General features: G+C 44.4%; 1 protein-coding gene across 1 annotated transcript in view; it reads left to right on the top strand.

Annotated features, from left to right (window-relative positions):
• The window catches only part of LOC106813854 (mitochondrial enolase superfamily member 1-like), a 16,222-nt gene extending 5,237 nt beyond the window's left edge, over nucleotides 1-10,985 (top strand). The window contains exons 11-17 of the mRNA XM_014818091.1: nucleotides 7,871-7,936; nucleotides 8,150-8,259; nucleotides 8,542-8,670; nucleotides 9,440-9,611; nucleotides 9,924-10,023; nucleotides 10,402-10,483; nucleotides 10,627-10,985. Of these exons, the coding sequence (XP_014673577.1) occupies nucleotides 7,871-7,936; nucleotides 8,150-8,259; nucleotides 8,542-8,670; nucleotides 9,440-9,611; nucleotides 9,924-10,023; nucleotides 10,402-10,483; nucleotides 10,627-10,737 (770 nt within the window). The 3' untranslated portion in view covers nucleotides 10,738-10,985. The remainder of the gene's footprint in view (nucleotides 1-7,870; nucleotides 7,937-8,149; nucleotides 8,260-8,541; nucleotides 8,671-9,439; nucleotides 9,612-9,923; nucleotides 10,024-10,401; nucleotides 10,484-10,626) is intronic.
• Nucleotides 10,986-15,583: the final 4,598 nt, after the last annotated feature.

Below are 15,583 nucleotides of genomic sequence, written 5' to 3'. Positions count from 1 at the left end.
TTGGAATGGGCGCTAGCGCCAGATGCCGCGCTCGCAATCCCTGCGATCCGCAGCGCGTCCAGAGTGTGCGTCTCCCAGCTTTGCCGAAGCGTGCGTCAGGCTGGAGAATCTCCAGTCCTAAGGTGATGCTATAGGGGGGTGGAGTCTCTGCATTCTTCAGAATTGGAGATGACTGTGACCAACCCCCTGCCATTATTGTTGTCTGGGCTCTGTTCAAACAACACAATTTGTACCGTTTTTCCGGCCGTGCCTGCTGAAATGGTCAACTTTGTTTGTAGCACGTGTTTGTTTCCAGAGCATTTAGACATGCGTCTCTCACAAACTTGATTTGTTAGGGTGTATGTCAGTGATACCAGTCCAGATAGTTCTCATGAATGATATACTTGGGAGATAATTCTTGGAATTATTATTTTTACTATTCGAATATCTATTCTATTGCAGTTGCTGGCATAGCCGTGAACGTCAATTGATCCACCTGGTGTCTACGTGTCAGAAACTAAAGCAATATTATTTTTGATGACTTTCTAGCTTTGGAGATAAATTGTTCTACACCTAGCGACCACAGTCAGTTGCCTGTGCGGTATGTAACTTTATTTCAAAAACGAAATTTTTGTCGCGAGTGGCATAGGTTCTCATTAGTAAATGCCAATGAAACAGCCTCACGGTAATGTGCCTCAGGTGGTTATCCACTGGTACTGTGGATTTTATGAACTAGAACATCATTTGTGCATCAGGTTGGCACCCGAAAGGCGTGTCATTTCACTTAGCCGACAGCGGCAGTCGTCAATCGCCCTTTTGGGAGTCTATGGGGACGAAGGCTAGAAGGAAAGGTGAAGATAATTCGGGCATCATTTGCTCTCACGTGTACAACAGGTATTATCAATCTTCGACAACCCCACTTCGAATCCAATGCTCTTTTGCGTCCTTCAGTTACATTAAATATGTGTGCTGTGACTGTCTCTATCTTTCCTTTGTAGTACTGACTCAACTTCACTGCAGATCTGTTTTTTGCAAACGATTTTCGTGTACCACTTGCGGTTGGCAGATGAAACGTTAATCTGCGACTATTTCTCTCTTCTCAGCCAGCTTTCTGGCGAGCTGCTAACTGAGCGATGACCCAGAGCCGATCTGCTTATCTCTGGCGTTGACTTCAGCATTACATGTACGAGTCAGTTACCATACACGATGTTGGTGTTATTAAGACTGTTGTAGCGTAGTACGCCTCGAGTACGAAATCGGCATCATCTGCTTCTAGTTATAGAAAACGTTCCGGCGACATCTTTAACCAGCGTCTGTGGCTGCCATTGCTGTAAGCGGACCGTCCCAGGCTCTTTCTCGTCCTGGCCTGTCCTTTCATAAACTGGTGGAACACAAAACCTGATTTGTCCGGCTCTCCACTAGTTTCACAGGGGAAATCTTCACAAACCTCTCTTAGCAACTCATAAGAGAGTGACCAGAATCTACAGATTTTTCGCTTGCCGAAATTTGCTCCAAAGTGCGTTGGGTTAAAGCCGTTTTACAGCGAGCCTGAGCGGGCCGTGTGATAATAATGATCAGGAGCTGATGATAATATTAGATGGCCTATAGGGTAATTCCTGACGATTATATGACTCGTGTATATATATATATATTATGATATACTATGTATATATCTATGGTATGGTTAAGATATAATCTAGGTCTATTTTATACTTTAGATTCGCTGACTAATATCCTCGAGATATCCTGTGGTGTGTTTTTTCGCCCGACTGAAAAACTCCAAGAAAGCAGGATGAGCACTTGACAGCCTGCAGTGGAAGCCGTCTTGCCGAGTCCTGGGACAGCTACCAAAATTTGTCACGCAGAAGTCAGCGCGCGGCTTCACAGATTTTAGCGTCCATTGGAGCATCCCGCACGACAAGACCAGACAGGTTAATTTATGCGAGCCCTTAAGTCTTGTGTCTGTTTATCTGACGAATATCCCTAGCCTCACTATCTCAGATTTTTAATTTACATCCACGAAGCATTGCAAAATTATATTCTTGCCGGCTCTTCCTGTATTTGACAGCACTGATGTAAGTCATAACCAATAAATGCTGAATAAGTATAACAAAGAAAACTCACATGTTTCATGGTCTCATGTCTGAATTAAGGTTTTCACCAGATGAAGTATACCATGAACTCATTACCCAGCCCACTCCCTTGAAGAGAGAAGAAGTAGTGTTTGACCTTAGGGAATACCAGATTTCGTCGATAATTTAAGGTTTGTCATATACGAATATCATGGCTTATTATCTCCTAATAGGATAATTATATGGTTATATCTAGCTGATAATGAGATCTTATTTCCTCGCTACACATGTTAGAAACAATTGTAACTCGCATAGCCGTTTGCTGACCTAGCTTGTATGTCTGTAGCTGAGGGATAAGATCATCTATTCCCAAATGCTGCTTCATTCACATGGTAAAACCATTTGAATCTGGAGTTGACACTTTGGTTCGGGCACCATACCCAGATTAACCTTCCTAATTAAATCGAGGTTGAAAGTCGTTGAATGAACACCGAGATTCTCAAGTGTGATTGTTGCAGAGGCACAGCTGTGCGTAGACCAGGCGAGGCGGTTGTCTTATCCGTTTCCCGGCTACCGGAACCATCAGGGTTTTCGTGGGTTGCCATACAGACATGACTTACCTATCTCAATTAGGAGTCGCATATTCGTGTCACTGGCAGACAGGATATATTGTGAAGGGCAGAGGGGGATGTGTCGAAGAACGACGTATGTATGCACGATGGAATAACGCGCAACGGGGAAACGCTAAGAGCAAGAAAACCCGAGTCCAATGGTCCGCGTAGAGTGTTTTCAGTATGCCAGCGATTCATGTGCTTTCAATCTATGAGTATAAAATGATTAAGATCAGACAAAAGATGATTGTACTATGTTAGAAAAGTAGTTATTGAGAAACCATAGCTGCTAAGAAGGCATGTTAATAAAAACAGTTGTAATTATAGTCATTTTTTTTTTCATGAGCCGGTTCCATTGCTTCTTATTGTTATCCTTTCCGTTTTTTTTTGCGTTTCACTTTCTTATGCTTCGACTTTGTTAGTTTTTAAGAAGTATGTTTCTCGTAAGCGTATATTTTCCACGGTGGCTCTCTTTCCGATATTGCACACTAGAGCCGAGACACTGTTTGGTCTATTAACCAGTCATGATATGGCAGAACACTAGTGAATGAGTTGGCAGTGTGTATACCGACCTTTAGCACGTGTGCTCATTAAACTCGAGACAAGAAAATACAGCACTTAAATCTCCAATTCAATCCAAGACTGTGATCTCTCTAATGTGATCGCATTTACATAAAGAGAGATGTCATCGTACTTTCTTCTCCTTTGAGATGTGATTTCTATATTTTGTGCTTTTGTCAAACTCTTACTTGCTATTAATGGTGCGCGTCTTGTTTGGAGTACATATACGCGTCGATAAGGTGATCGCCAGCGAATCCGATAGTTAACATGCTATATCAAGAGCACTAATAAACACTCACGGCGACCTTTACTCCTAGGTTCCGATCGAAGGAGTCTATTGGTTGATCTGATCCCGACAACAACGCAAAGCTCACTTTTACCGGTCACTTTGCTTGTGACCTACTCACGGAGATGGGTTCATAACAACGAAAAGCTGTGATTTAGCTGAGGTACGGCGCGCGGACTCGCCATATCTGACGATAGCCGCCTTTTGGGGCGATCCATCTCCTCGGCTAGATGCACAGAGGTACAGCGTATGGCGCATTGGGCGATCGCGGAACGCATTGCACCACCTTGAGCTGGTGCGGAAACCAAGCGACCTCGACATTACAGCTGCCCAGTTGACGGAGGGGCAAGGCTCTTTATTTGAGGGCGGCGAGATTGCAATTGCGATAACTGCCTTTCAGATTTTTCCTCTCTAATGGATTGTTGCTCTTATGTGCATCTTGCCCACACGTTTTGCTAATATTGTTTAAATTAATCACATCCAGTGATCTCCATTCGATACGGGAAACTTCCCTCACTTCTGATTTTGAGAGGGCACCAAGGCACCTTTTGTAAGATGAAGTTATGATCATTATTACACAAATATGATACTACGTATATCGATTTGTCCAAAAAAGCTATGCTTGTAATGGTGACAAGTACCGTTCGTCAGGTACAATAGTGTTATCATTACAACGTAGTTACTCATTGTATATGTGCAACTATCCTAGTCGGCCTCTAGTAACTGAGAGATAGAGGAATCCACTAGCGACCCTGGCCTGACGCTACTGTTCCTGTAACCAAGAGCTCCTAGACCATTGTTATTTGAAAACTTTATCGCACCTTGTGGTTGTCTCGTGGTCGGAATCTGTCTACTAAACTTCTCTAAATTTACTGCACTTTAGCAGCTACACACCATACAATCACAACTGGCCATTCTTGCACACGAACGGCGTTTCCCGCAGCTTTAATCGCGCGCGGGCCGAGGTCGGGCGTGCAGCATGGAAATATTCGTTTCCTAACACGCTGCAATACACGGCACGATTTTCGATCGGTCTGAGTCTGGTTTCACGCGGTTGGCACGCAGCACGTTCCGTACGGTCTATTGTTTTTGCGCAAGGGCTAGATGCGAATCCGGCCGGCACCGCTTGCTAGGAATTGGCACCGCTCTGCGACAACGTGCCTGCCTAGCGAACCGAGTCTTAGCGATGGCACCACGGGTCGCTCTTTACTCTCGCATTAACGTAAGAGGGCATAGGCCAGCTGTGCTGCTGTCCATGGGTCGTCGACAGCCGAATCTTGACACATTCTTCGGCCAGCTGGGGAGGGCCGTGGATACGCGCCTGCTATTGTATAGGGCATTACATCGGCCTCGCGCCGCCGGCAACTGCCGTTAGGGTCGCTTAAGCCTGCTCGTATGAATACGAAGATATCCAATCTGCTGAGTCCTGGATGGGCCGGAGGCCAACAATGCAGTCAGATCAGACGATCCATCGGATACGCGATCGTTGGAATCCCGACGAGTACACAAAGCCGCGGCCGACACTCTACGATTCGTGCCGGCGGAGAAACTTGTAGTCCATTGCCGGCGCGGAGTATCCTCGTATATGTTCGTGCAGACACACAAGTGATGTCGTGCCCTGCCTCCTAGACGTTTTTGACCATAAGTTGTCATCTCTCGAAGAAAAAATATTGTCCTGTAATGTTAATATTTTTAGCATGTTCTATCTGTTTAGGATAAGTTGCAAGAGTACGAAATTGTAGTGATTTTCAAATGCTACTGAATTCTAGACAAGTGTTCCTATCTTATCATTGGCGTTCATTATAATGTTTTTTTTCTGAACTGTTCCGGGGACCTTTGCCTTTGGATATGTTTGTGTGTGATTGAAACGCTAACTATAGCAATTCTTTTTGGTAATCACAGTTGTGGATTAGAGGAAATAGCATTGTTATGAAAGATATAACACAACATTTCAGATGTTTTACAATGAGAATTTACACTTTTCTAATTTTTTACATTGTTGTTGGAGACGCTCTGTGTTAAGTTAAGACGCCAAGTGCGTACTTATGATATCCGGTTGGATTTTGGAACTAGGGTATTTGGGTAGGACAGAGGCTAAGTAGTTTAATTTCTTACAACATTGGGTTTTAGGCTAGCTGCTCATCGGGCGTCGAGCGCTCGATCTATTCTCGACCAATAGTGTGAGCTGTATTGAAAATTTTGATTTGAAAATCAGCTCTCAAGGGACAGTAACAGTATTCTTTAATCTTGTTCTTTCTTTCAGCTGTTGAGCAAGTGTTGCCCTGAAGTGGATGAACAACTAGAGCAGACGATGTTCAGCGCGGTACTTGTGGTAATCCTAGAACAGTATAGGTACTGTTGTGTGCAGACATGCTCTCAATGTGGTTTGGTGTGCGTTCTATCATTAGGACGGAGAAGTTGTGTGACACCGATTGTGGGTTTCTCTCGAAATTTGAGTGCTTAGAATGGTTTTGTGTCTCTACTGTGAGTCTAACTAAGCATGATATGTGCTATAATATCTTATGGCTAGATGGCATATGAGGTGGTTTTCTAAACGTTAGGTTAGGACAGGTGGGTGTGGTGTTGGGTTTGTCTTGGCTTGAGTTACTTCCGAGCCTTCTGTGCCTCCTCCTAACGAGCTGCACTTTATCTTTGTTCATTCAATGTGCATAGATTTGTTACTATTATTGGTATGTGTACGGTCTTAATGATAAGTCTTAGTGCTATTTAGGCGATCTATTTGTGCTAATTTTTTGAGGCAGTCTTTCACCTTTTGTTTTTAGTGACTTAAATACGTTGTGGTGATTATTACTATCTTTATTGCATGCTATTGAACAGCAGTGCTTGACTGTTACTTAGCACCCGGGCGCAAGTGCGTAGTAGTAAAGGCACTCTTATGTTACTGAAGATGTGTTTTTTACTAGTCTTGAAACATACAAAGAGCTCAGAGATTTGCCTCTGTTTTAGACAGCACTTCCGATCTTTGGTCTATGAGCGGTTTATGGCTCGAGTCCGAACGATTCACTGTGTGCAGAAACATGGAGGATGAAGCCTGCGTTATTAGTTCTCCACTTGTGTGTGTGTGAGTCCACAAGATGCGCCAGACTGTTGGGAATACGAGAACTGCAGAGGTATCATGTAGAAAAGCGATGGTTTCGCCATCACTGCGAACAAAAAACCAATATTAGAACCAGGCAGGAAACGTAACAACTAGGTAGGAACCTGTGCAAAACATGCCATCACTCGAGAGTCCAGCGAATATTCAGACAAGGTCAGTTAACGACGCATCGGCGGGGAGCCACGGCCGCTGGGCTTGTAAGGCAATGCGGGAGAGTGCTTTCAGAGCAATGCCGTGCTGCGCGCCCCGCACGATGCGCAAGCCACCTTGTGTGTGTGTTGTTCAGTGAGCTCTGTGAAGGTAGTCCCCTGTTATGTGTTGTGACCGCACGTTGTCTATGTTACACACGGGGCCGCACAGGGGGAGGCCAGGTCAGTGGCAAGTGAAGCAGTTGTTCTCTTGAAACACTGTGACACCTGACGCCATTTTCTTAGTGCAGGCTCCGCTGTAAAAAATTGTTTGAACAACTGGAGATCTGATCACTCGTCCAGAGATATGGAGAATGTGCTGTCTCAGAGGTAGCCGTTAATGGGACAACATGTAGTTAGGATTGCTGTAGTGACAGTGAAAGACTCCCTTTCAGGATAATGAGGCAGATTTGATGTCGTCCTAGCAATGTGGAAAGTTTATAGATTGGTAGTATGTAGGGCAGACAAATCTTGGATGTTGTGCCAGAACTCTCAAAATCTGAGTAAATATATGGTGTTAAAATATGCATAGCAATTTCACTAGAAAAACTCTTTGAGTCGACACATGCCTTCATGAAGGCAGGTTCATGCCAAATATGTGATAGAGTTTTCAAGAAGAGATATTCTTGATGATCATGTTGCATAATCTGGGAGTCCGCAGAGCAAGTGTACAGTCTGGGGGGTATATATTTACACATGATGGAAGCTTTACGTACCTACAGACCCATTTGGGCTGTCCACTGCAGTAGTTGTTGTGTTGACGAAATTTCATACGTTGACGGAAACTGGAAGCCTGCCTGTAGTATATAGCGATGCAGTATTGGTTGCAAGTTATGCTACAAGCATTCAACACGGCAGAAACTATTGGAGTCGCACAGCAACAAGCACAAGGTCGATTTATATGCACTGTGTACCAAAACGTTACACAGAAAAGCTCTCTGAGAACTAGTTGTGCTCTAACACACGAGACAACAGTCTTCGGTTGCGATTAGTTTGTGGTGAAAAAAAGTTCTGCCAAGGAGAAATACCTGACGATAGCACCTTTGCCTCTGCAGCGACGGGCGGGGCGAATCGCGCTGCCGAGATATGCAAGAAAGTGGCCGTGTCCTCAGCAGGCAAGGGTTTGTTAGTGTCTCTTTACACATGCGATTCTGCCAGCAAGTGCAGGAGATTGAAACGGTTTGGCGTGATTGCATGCAGACAAGTGCAAGCTGGCAGTACCGAATGAAGGCGTTCGTACAGATAGACTCAACGTATGATTCACACCGCACGTGTTCACGTCTGCAGCGCGTGTGGCTGCAGTGTTTACGATTCTCTCTCTGATGGTGTTGCAGCATCTGCGCCGAGATCGCTGCCGAAGTGTCAGTACGTGCGGCACACAGGTGTTCGCTTGACACGAGCGTGTCTGAACCTCAACAAGCACATGGAGTCCACAACGATCCGAGTACGAGTGCATGCACTGCTATCTGCACTCCACCAGTGGACAACATTTGCGAAGGGTGCGGACGAATTGTGAAGCTCGCAAGCTTGTTGTGTGTAGTTCGTTGGCTTAATTCTTGTGCAGGTATGCGGCACGCAGGTTCACGCGCGCGAGTATCTCAACCATGTCTGTCTCCTGGCACGACAGAAGAGATTGTGTGGTGCGCCGAAGGCGGCAAGAGTTTCACGAAGACGTGTCCACTCCTTTGGTGCATTCTTTTTCCGAGTTGGTACGTCTCCGTTGTAGAGTGTGGCACGTATGGTGACGTCCAGACACTCAGCTCATATGCACATTGAGACTGCATTGACGGAGATAGAGCATATCCTGTTGATGTTTGTGGAAGTGCTGGGGGTGCCGGGAGGGCCAGACATGTTAGTAAGCACAGAACACGCGACATTGACGGCATTAACGTTTCGATTGTTGCGTACGTGCGGGCAAGGCTTCGCGATCAAGGGACATCGAGTAACCTTGGCATTCACGTGTTCAAGTCATCACAGACGGCTGAGTTCTGTTTTGCGAGGTTTGCACCCCCCACCCCCTATACGGGCCATTTGCTGAAAAAACATCTACTAAAACAACACGAGAAGCTCCTTCACAGAATCTGAGCTCTGACATCCGTGACAGTTTCTGCCAACGACGGTAAACTGAGGCAGTTAGCCTTCGTCACAGTCACCTTGCCGGAGAAGAAAGATGCGGACCTGACCTAGTGGTAGTTGGATAAGACCGCGGGTTACATCGAGCACAGCTTGTTAGAAACACAAACAACAGCGCATGGAGTCTGTTATGTGGGAACACTATTTCCCTAAATCAACTCCAAGGAGCTGATACTGCCGATCCTTGCCGAATGCTTCAAACGAGCAGTGTCAGACAGATTTTCATTGTGGGACATTTTCAGATACTGCGCGTGTTATATCAGCACATAGGAGATCTCCCTGCCAAGATCTCGAAGAAATCCCTTAACTGGTAGGAGAGACTCCCTTTGAAGCAATGAATCGCGCTGACCTTGGCTTAGGACAGGGTTTTTACATTGGGTTTGTCTGAAGCTTAGGTTTTGACCTTGGCTTAGGACAGGGTTTTTACATGGGCCGAGGCTTTAATCTTGGTAGGCCACTCACGTCTGTCGGTGGCTGGTTATTTTCGGTAGGCCCTGCAACCTTTGGGTATCGGCGTTGCGACGGGGGAGCAGTGCCACAACCGCGTCATGTTTAAGCAGTTCCTGCAGGCCGGCGCGATGCAGTTCTGCCAGATTGACAGCTGTCGTCTTGGCGGAGTCAACGAGATCATTGCCGTCCTGCTATTGGCCGCAAAATTCAAAGGTACGGGACGCGAGAGTCGTTAGTGGTCGGCGTTTCAATCTTGGATAAATGTAATTCTGGTTTAATGGGAAGGCTTAGGTAATGATTGAAGGCTTGATGTTCAGTATGGGTTACAGTTGATAATAGGTAGATGTGACGTGATGAGGTGGCTTTAATTAACCTGTTAATTACGAGAGTACAGCTTGACGACGATAACTCGTCAAAACTGTCGTGCCAATTATATTTCTGGGTGTATCTCGTATTATTTAGTCATCACATATGACCTGTTAATGAGTTTGCAGTGATTGGCGGTAATTGATGTTGTGTTACCAGTGCCGGTGTGTCCGCACGCGGGAGGACTAGGCCTCTGCGAGCTCGTGCAACATATGGCCATCTTTGACTATATATGTGTGTCTGCTTCGTTAGAAAACAGGTAGGTGGCAGCACTGTGCAGTATGAATATGTAAAAAGATATGTGAACACAGAGAGGGAGAGAGCGAATGTGATTAAAGTATTTTAAAGTGAGAGACAGACAGAGAGAGAGAGAGGGAGAGGAGATCGAGCAGCCGATGAGAGCAGACGATAGCAGAGAGATGGAGACGCAGACTGCACGGGAGAGTCATGACGAGAGAGGAGAACGCAGACGACCGTAGAGAGAGAGAGTGAGTGTGTGTGTATGTGATAACGTATGAGAAACAGAGAAATAAAAAGAAAGGGTTGGAGAGGTGGAAGAATGCATTTTTTTACAACAGTTACATTAGAGTAAGAGATAAAGATATGAGTGCGAATATTTCTTTTGCGCGTGTTGCAGGGTGACTGAGTTTGTCGATCATCTGCATGAACATTTTGTGAATCCGGTGATCATAAGAAATGCTGCGTACATTCCCCCACAGGTATGTCTGCATTCTATAACACTTGACTTTGTTGCTTTATTATGGCTTTCACCTATAGTATATGTTGTCCAAGAATATGAAAAACTCTATGAGGTGTTGGAACTGTGTTGTACACAGTTTTCATGGTGGTTGTTTTATTACAGGCACCTGGCTATAGCAGCGAGTTGAAACAGGAATCTCTGGATGCCCACACCTATCCAGGTGGCAGCACCTGGCAGATGCTTTTTCACAAAGGCATTTTCAAGTCTAATTGATGCGCAAAAAAGACGATTTCCCCAAAATAATTAATTGTGGCATGAAATTATATCACGACCTTATGTATTCCATACATATATAATATAAATGATATTTTTTTCGAATTATTACACTAAGATTTCATGCTGCTTCAAATGAGTTAAATGACCCATGCAATTATGACAAACGTGTATTACTGATGCAAATATTATTATGATAGAAGATGTAGATGTATTCACCGGAATATATATATATCTTTGAGACACCTCAACTGTAGCACAACTATATATGATATGGAAATTTATATTTGTTGTAGAGCTTTTATTAAAATTTATATTTTGTAATATTGAAGGAATTGGTTGTTTGCCACGTGACCGTTACATTGTGTGTGTGTGCGCTGCTGTAAATCATGTGGTTATAGATTTAAACACAACTTTGCATACATATGCAGTCAGTTTCATCAAGTAACTTACACTACTGCACACCTTACAATGAAGTAACCACAAACTCACAAACAAACCTCATTACTTCAATGGCAATGATAAACTTCTCCCCGTTAACTACTTCGGATTCTTGTGTCACATATATTATTTGGCTTACCACCACATATGCCACTGGCCCCTTTCTTATGCCACCACCCATGACCCCCCTTACACACAGGCACTTGAAGCGTTTCAATAAAATATAATGCTAAATAAATACGAAATCTATTTACTACCAAACTGTTAATGTTTCTATTCTCTCTTTCACCTATTATTGCCGACAATTTCCTGTAAATGCCGTCCAAATGCTCATCTGCAACAAACGCTGGCAACAACTAAAACAAAAATTGTCGGCAATAATAGGTGAAAGAGAGTATAGAAACATTAAGACTTTGGTAGTAAAGATTTTGTATTTATTTAGCATTATATTTTATTGAAACGCTTCAAGTGCCTGTGCCGTTACACCCCGCACCTCGCAACCATCCAACCTTCTCGACCACCTGCTGAGATTCGCTACAAAATATGGAAATTTTTGATAGTAGATGGCGCGGTATGTTCATGATATGCGCGTATGGCGTTTCGTGGTATTATGTAGAATGTAAACGCTGTTTGTGTATGCTGAGCGCTAATAAGTAAATATAGCCTCATAACACCACAAAGCGAAACGACAGTTCTCCCTGTTTTAATTTCCTTTGCGTTGCATAAGTAATCAAGCCGATATATCATACCTGTGCAGGTGCGCCAATCAAAGTTAGCACAGCGAGTGACCCGGATGTTGTACAGTTACAAGCATGGCGTCAGCGTTGTCATGTCAGTGTTGCAACGCTCTTCTAAAATCACTTGGATTTGAACGGTAAGGCATTCTACTGTATTGTAATCGCTGTTACTCCGACTCTTGCACACCAAGGAAGGGAGCAGCATGCTTTTAAGTGCTGTCAGTGTAGCGAATCTGGCGTTTTGTGAGTGGTAATGCCAGCGATTATCTCTGTGATTCTTTATTGCGGTGGGAATGTTGTTATTCTTCTACTCGCAGCGTCATAAGTCTGACCGCGCAGTATGGTGGCGATGTCGTCGCGATTAGGAGAGCACGTTAGCCGTGTTTGTCTTTAGGAATTCATGCTCAACACGATTAAATATTTGTTGCTACGTACACTCACAATCGCGAACTTTCTTCGTATTTAGCTTTATTTTATATTAACTATTGAGTAATGAGTAATGTCGTCACCGAGTATTTAAAACAGCTACAGCAACACTGAGTAATTCCGCAACAGGTAGGGTACGTTTCGAATTAAACACAGAGTACCAGTCTTGGAAATAGGTCTGAAATGCCAGCTACTCTTGATTTAGAAGACTTAGGTTTCTAATATTAGCTTATAATGAAAATCCATAAAAGTAAGCCATTTCTGCTTAAACGTTACCAGTCTGAGACTAGGGGCAGGTTGCTATAAAATGTCCAACACTGTTCAGTATATGTGTGTTATTCAAAATCTTAGCATGTGGTATTGATGTACCTCCATCATACATGTAATTAATGTAAACGTAACTTGTGTGTGCGCGAATATGTAATGAGTGATTACCCAACACTGTAACTCTGTTCTCTACCCTATCTAAATAACGTGTTGATGTCATGACTTCATACTTCACTTTCAACTTCCAGGACACGCACATAGGCTCATCGATATCTCATCCGTACTGTGACACAAAACACTAAGGATATCGCGGCGACGTGACAATCGTACCTACTCTACGATACACCCCACTCCGCACGCGCATGAGGGGGTCATGTGATCGATCACCGTTGCTCCCGATCGCCGGAGATTGAACGATTTACGTCCGGTGCGCGCGTGCGAGGCAGCAGCGGTAGCGCTGACGGCAGCATCCACGACGTTAACGACGACGACGAGTAACGATGAAGGTGACCGTGTGCTTTGGCAACGTGCGGGTGATGGTTCCCTGCGGATGCGGGGACATCCTCGTACGAGAACTCATGGAGAAGGCAGTCAGTCGCTACAGGAAGGCAACGGGACTGGTGAGTGTACATGCCCTGTTATATACGTCGTCACGGTAACCACCACCTAATCATCAGCATCAAGGAGGGGGAGTGTACATGCGCAGTTACATGGGTCCTTACCGTAACCGCCACCCAATCCTAACTTTATCATCATGTATGTACTACAGGGAGGCAACAGGTAGGGTGAGTGTACATGTATGCCTCGTTATATATGACCTTACACCGTAAACTGCCAACCAATCCTAACCCTATTGTGTATGTACAGGGAGGGGAAGTGTGAACCATGCCCTGTGACATACATGTATCGTTACGGTAACCACTAGTACCCAATCCTAACCCTATCGTGTTACCAGGGTGTGAAATTAATGGAAGTCCGGAGTCAAATACTCCCTGATTTACTGTCGGACTCCCTGATTTGACATATGCAGGAGTCCGTGTGACTCCTGAAAATTCTGCCATATAACTACGCTTGCAGAATTACACGTATTTTTTTCAGCTAAATGTCCAAAGAGAATTTAGGCAGACGTGCAACGACCGCATGAATCTTAAAAATAAGTACATGCGTTATATTTAATTTTGAACCTCAGACTGCGGACTCCCTCATTTTGCTGCGGACCCCCTCTTTTTGTGGGTAGGGAGTCCGTTGGACTTTCGTGTTCAAAAGTTAATTTCTACCCCTTTGTTACTGTATGTACTTCAGGGGTAGAAATTAACTTTTGAACACGGGAGTCCAACGGACTCCCTAACCTCCAAAAGAGGGAGTCCGCAGCAAAATGAGGGAGTCCGCAGTCTGACGTTCAAAATTAAAGATAACGCATGTGCTTATTTTTAAGATTCATGCGGTTGCACGTCTGCCAAATTTTCTTAGGACATTAGATTAAAAAATACGGTAATTCCGCGAGGCCGTGCTCTGGAACGAACTAGTTAGTATGGCAGAATTTTCAGGGAGTCACACGGACTCCTGCATATATGTCAAATCAGGAGTCCGACAGTAAATCAGGGAGTATTTGACTCCGAACTCCTGTTAATTTAACACCCTGTACATGGAGGCAACAGGGAGGGTGGGTGTACATGCCCTGTTACATACGTCCTTACCCGAACCGCCACCCAATCCTAACCTCATCGTCAAAAGCTAATAAAACATTGCCGGTATTTTTAGCTCTTGTTATCACTCATGCACAGGGAGACAATGGGAAGTGGGAGTGTACATTCCGCGTCACCATACGTCATTACCTTAAAACTGTGATCTTTGCCTAACCCTACTGGTAATCGGCCATGTATATGCAAGAGGAAGACATAGCGAAAATATCAATAGCTATGTCTACAGTGCATTAATTTCCTCTACATAGATGATAGACAGTAGAATGAGTAGATTATCATCGTTGTAAATCATCGCCATAACCCCTAGCTATTCCTAACCCAGTAATGTATGTACAGTTAAGCTCCGGGAAGGGTGTGTGTGTGCGTTTGCGATGCGTCCATACACTGTCATCGTCATGTAATCATCATCATCGTCGTCATAACGCTTACCATTACGCTGCCCCTAATTTCACCTTAATCCTAATCATAATATTGAGTGGGGCTTGATCCAGGTGGCCGTGTGCGACCTCGTGTGTAGTAGCCGCGATAGGCACTGGCATAGCTTCAGCTATAATGCAGAGCGACTTCAATGGTGGTTATTATGTAGATGGACTGATGTTCTTCTCATCCCCGTGAAGTCGTGTGGTAAGATTAGAGAACGAATGGATGCCCTCGCGCTGTCCTGCGCATTGTCCCTCGTTACTTCCATCGTAAATAAGCTGTAACATGGTGATGCAAAATCTTTACGTGAGGCAAGCCTTCAAAATTCAAATTCAAATTCAAATTCAAATAAAGTTTAATGCTTCAGTGCAATATGCTAAAAGATTCGCGTGTGTACAGCGCTTTCTGGCGTTAGAGCTGCATTAGCATCGCGTGAGTGCGGAATATGATGAGGGTACCCGCGTGTGTGTATGTATGTATGTGTGTGTGTGTGTGTGTGTGTGCGTGCGTGCGTGCGTGCGCGCGTGTGTATGTGCGTGTGTGCGTGTGTGTAAAACCTGCAAACAAAACAACAATAGATGCTAGTAGCCCTAGCGGGTTTATGCAACGAAAAGATAACTGACTGTGAAATAATTAATGAGATATTAATTAGTTTTAAAATTTAATAGATTCTGCCGCCAGGTGATGATATACAGTGTATAAGATAACGTACAACAATCACATAATCAAGCGTATGCATATTGTCGTTGCAATGATTGTATATATTGCATGCATATTGTAAGACAAATTGTCTTTATTAACTCCTGATATATATACACGCACGCACGCACGCACGCACGCACGCACGCACGC

This window comes from Priapulus caudatus, unplaced genomic scaffold (assembly GCF_000485595.1).
Source record: "Priapulus caudatus unplaced genomic scaffold, Priapulus_caudatus-5.0.1 Scaffold835, whole genome shotgun sequence".
Classification (NCBI taxonomy): Eukaryota; Metazoa; Priapulida; class Priapulimorpha; order Priapulimorphida; family Priapulidae; genus Priapulus; species Priapulus caudatus.
Note: the sequence above shows the minus strand (reverse complement) of the source record. Positions and strands in the feature narration are given on the sequence as shown.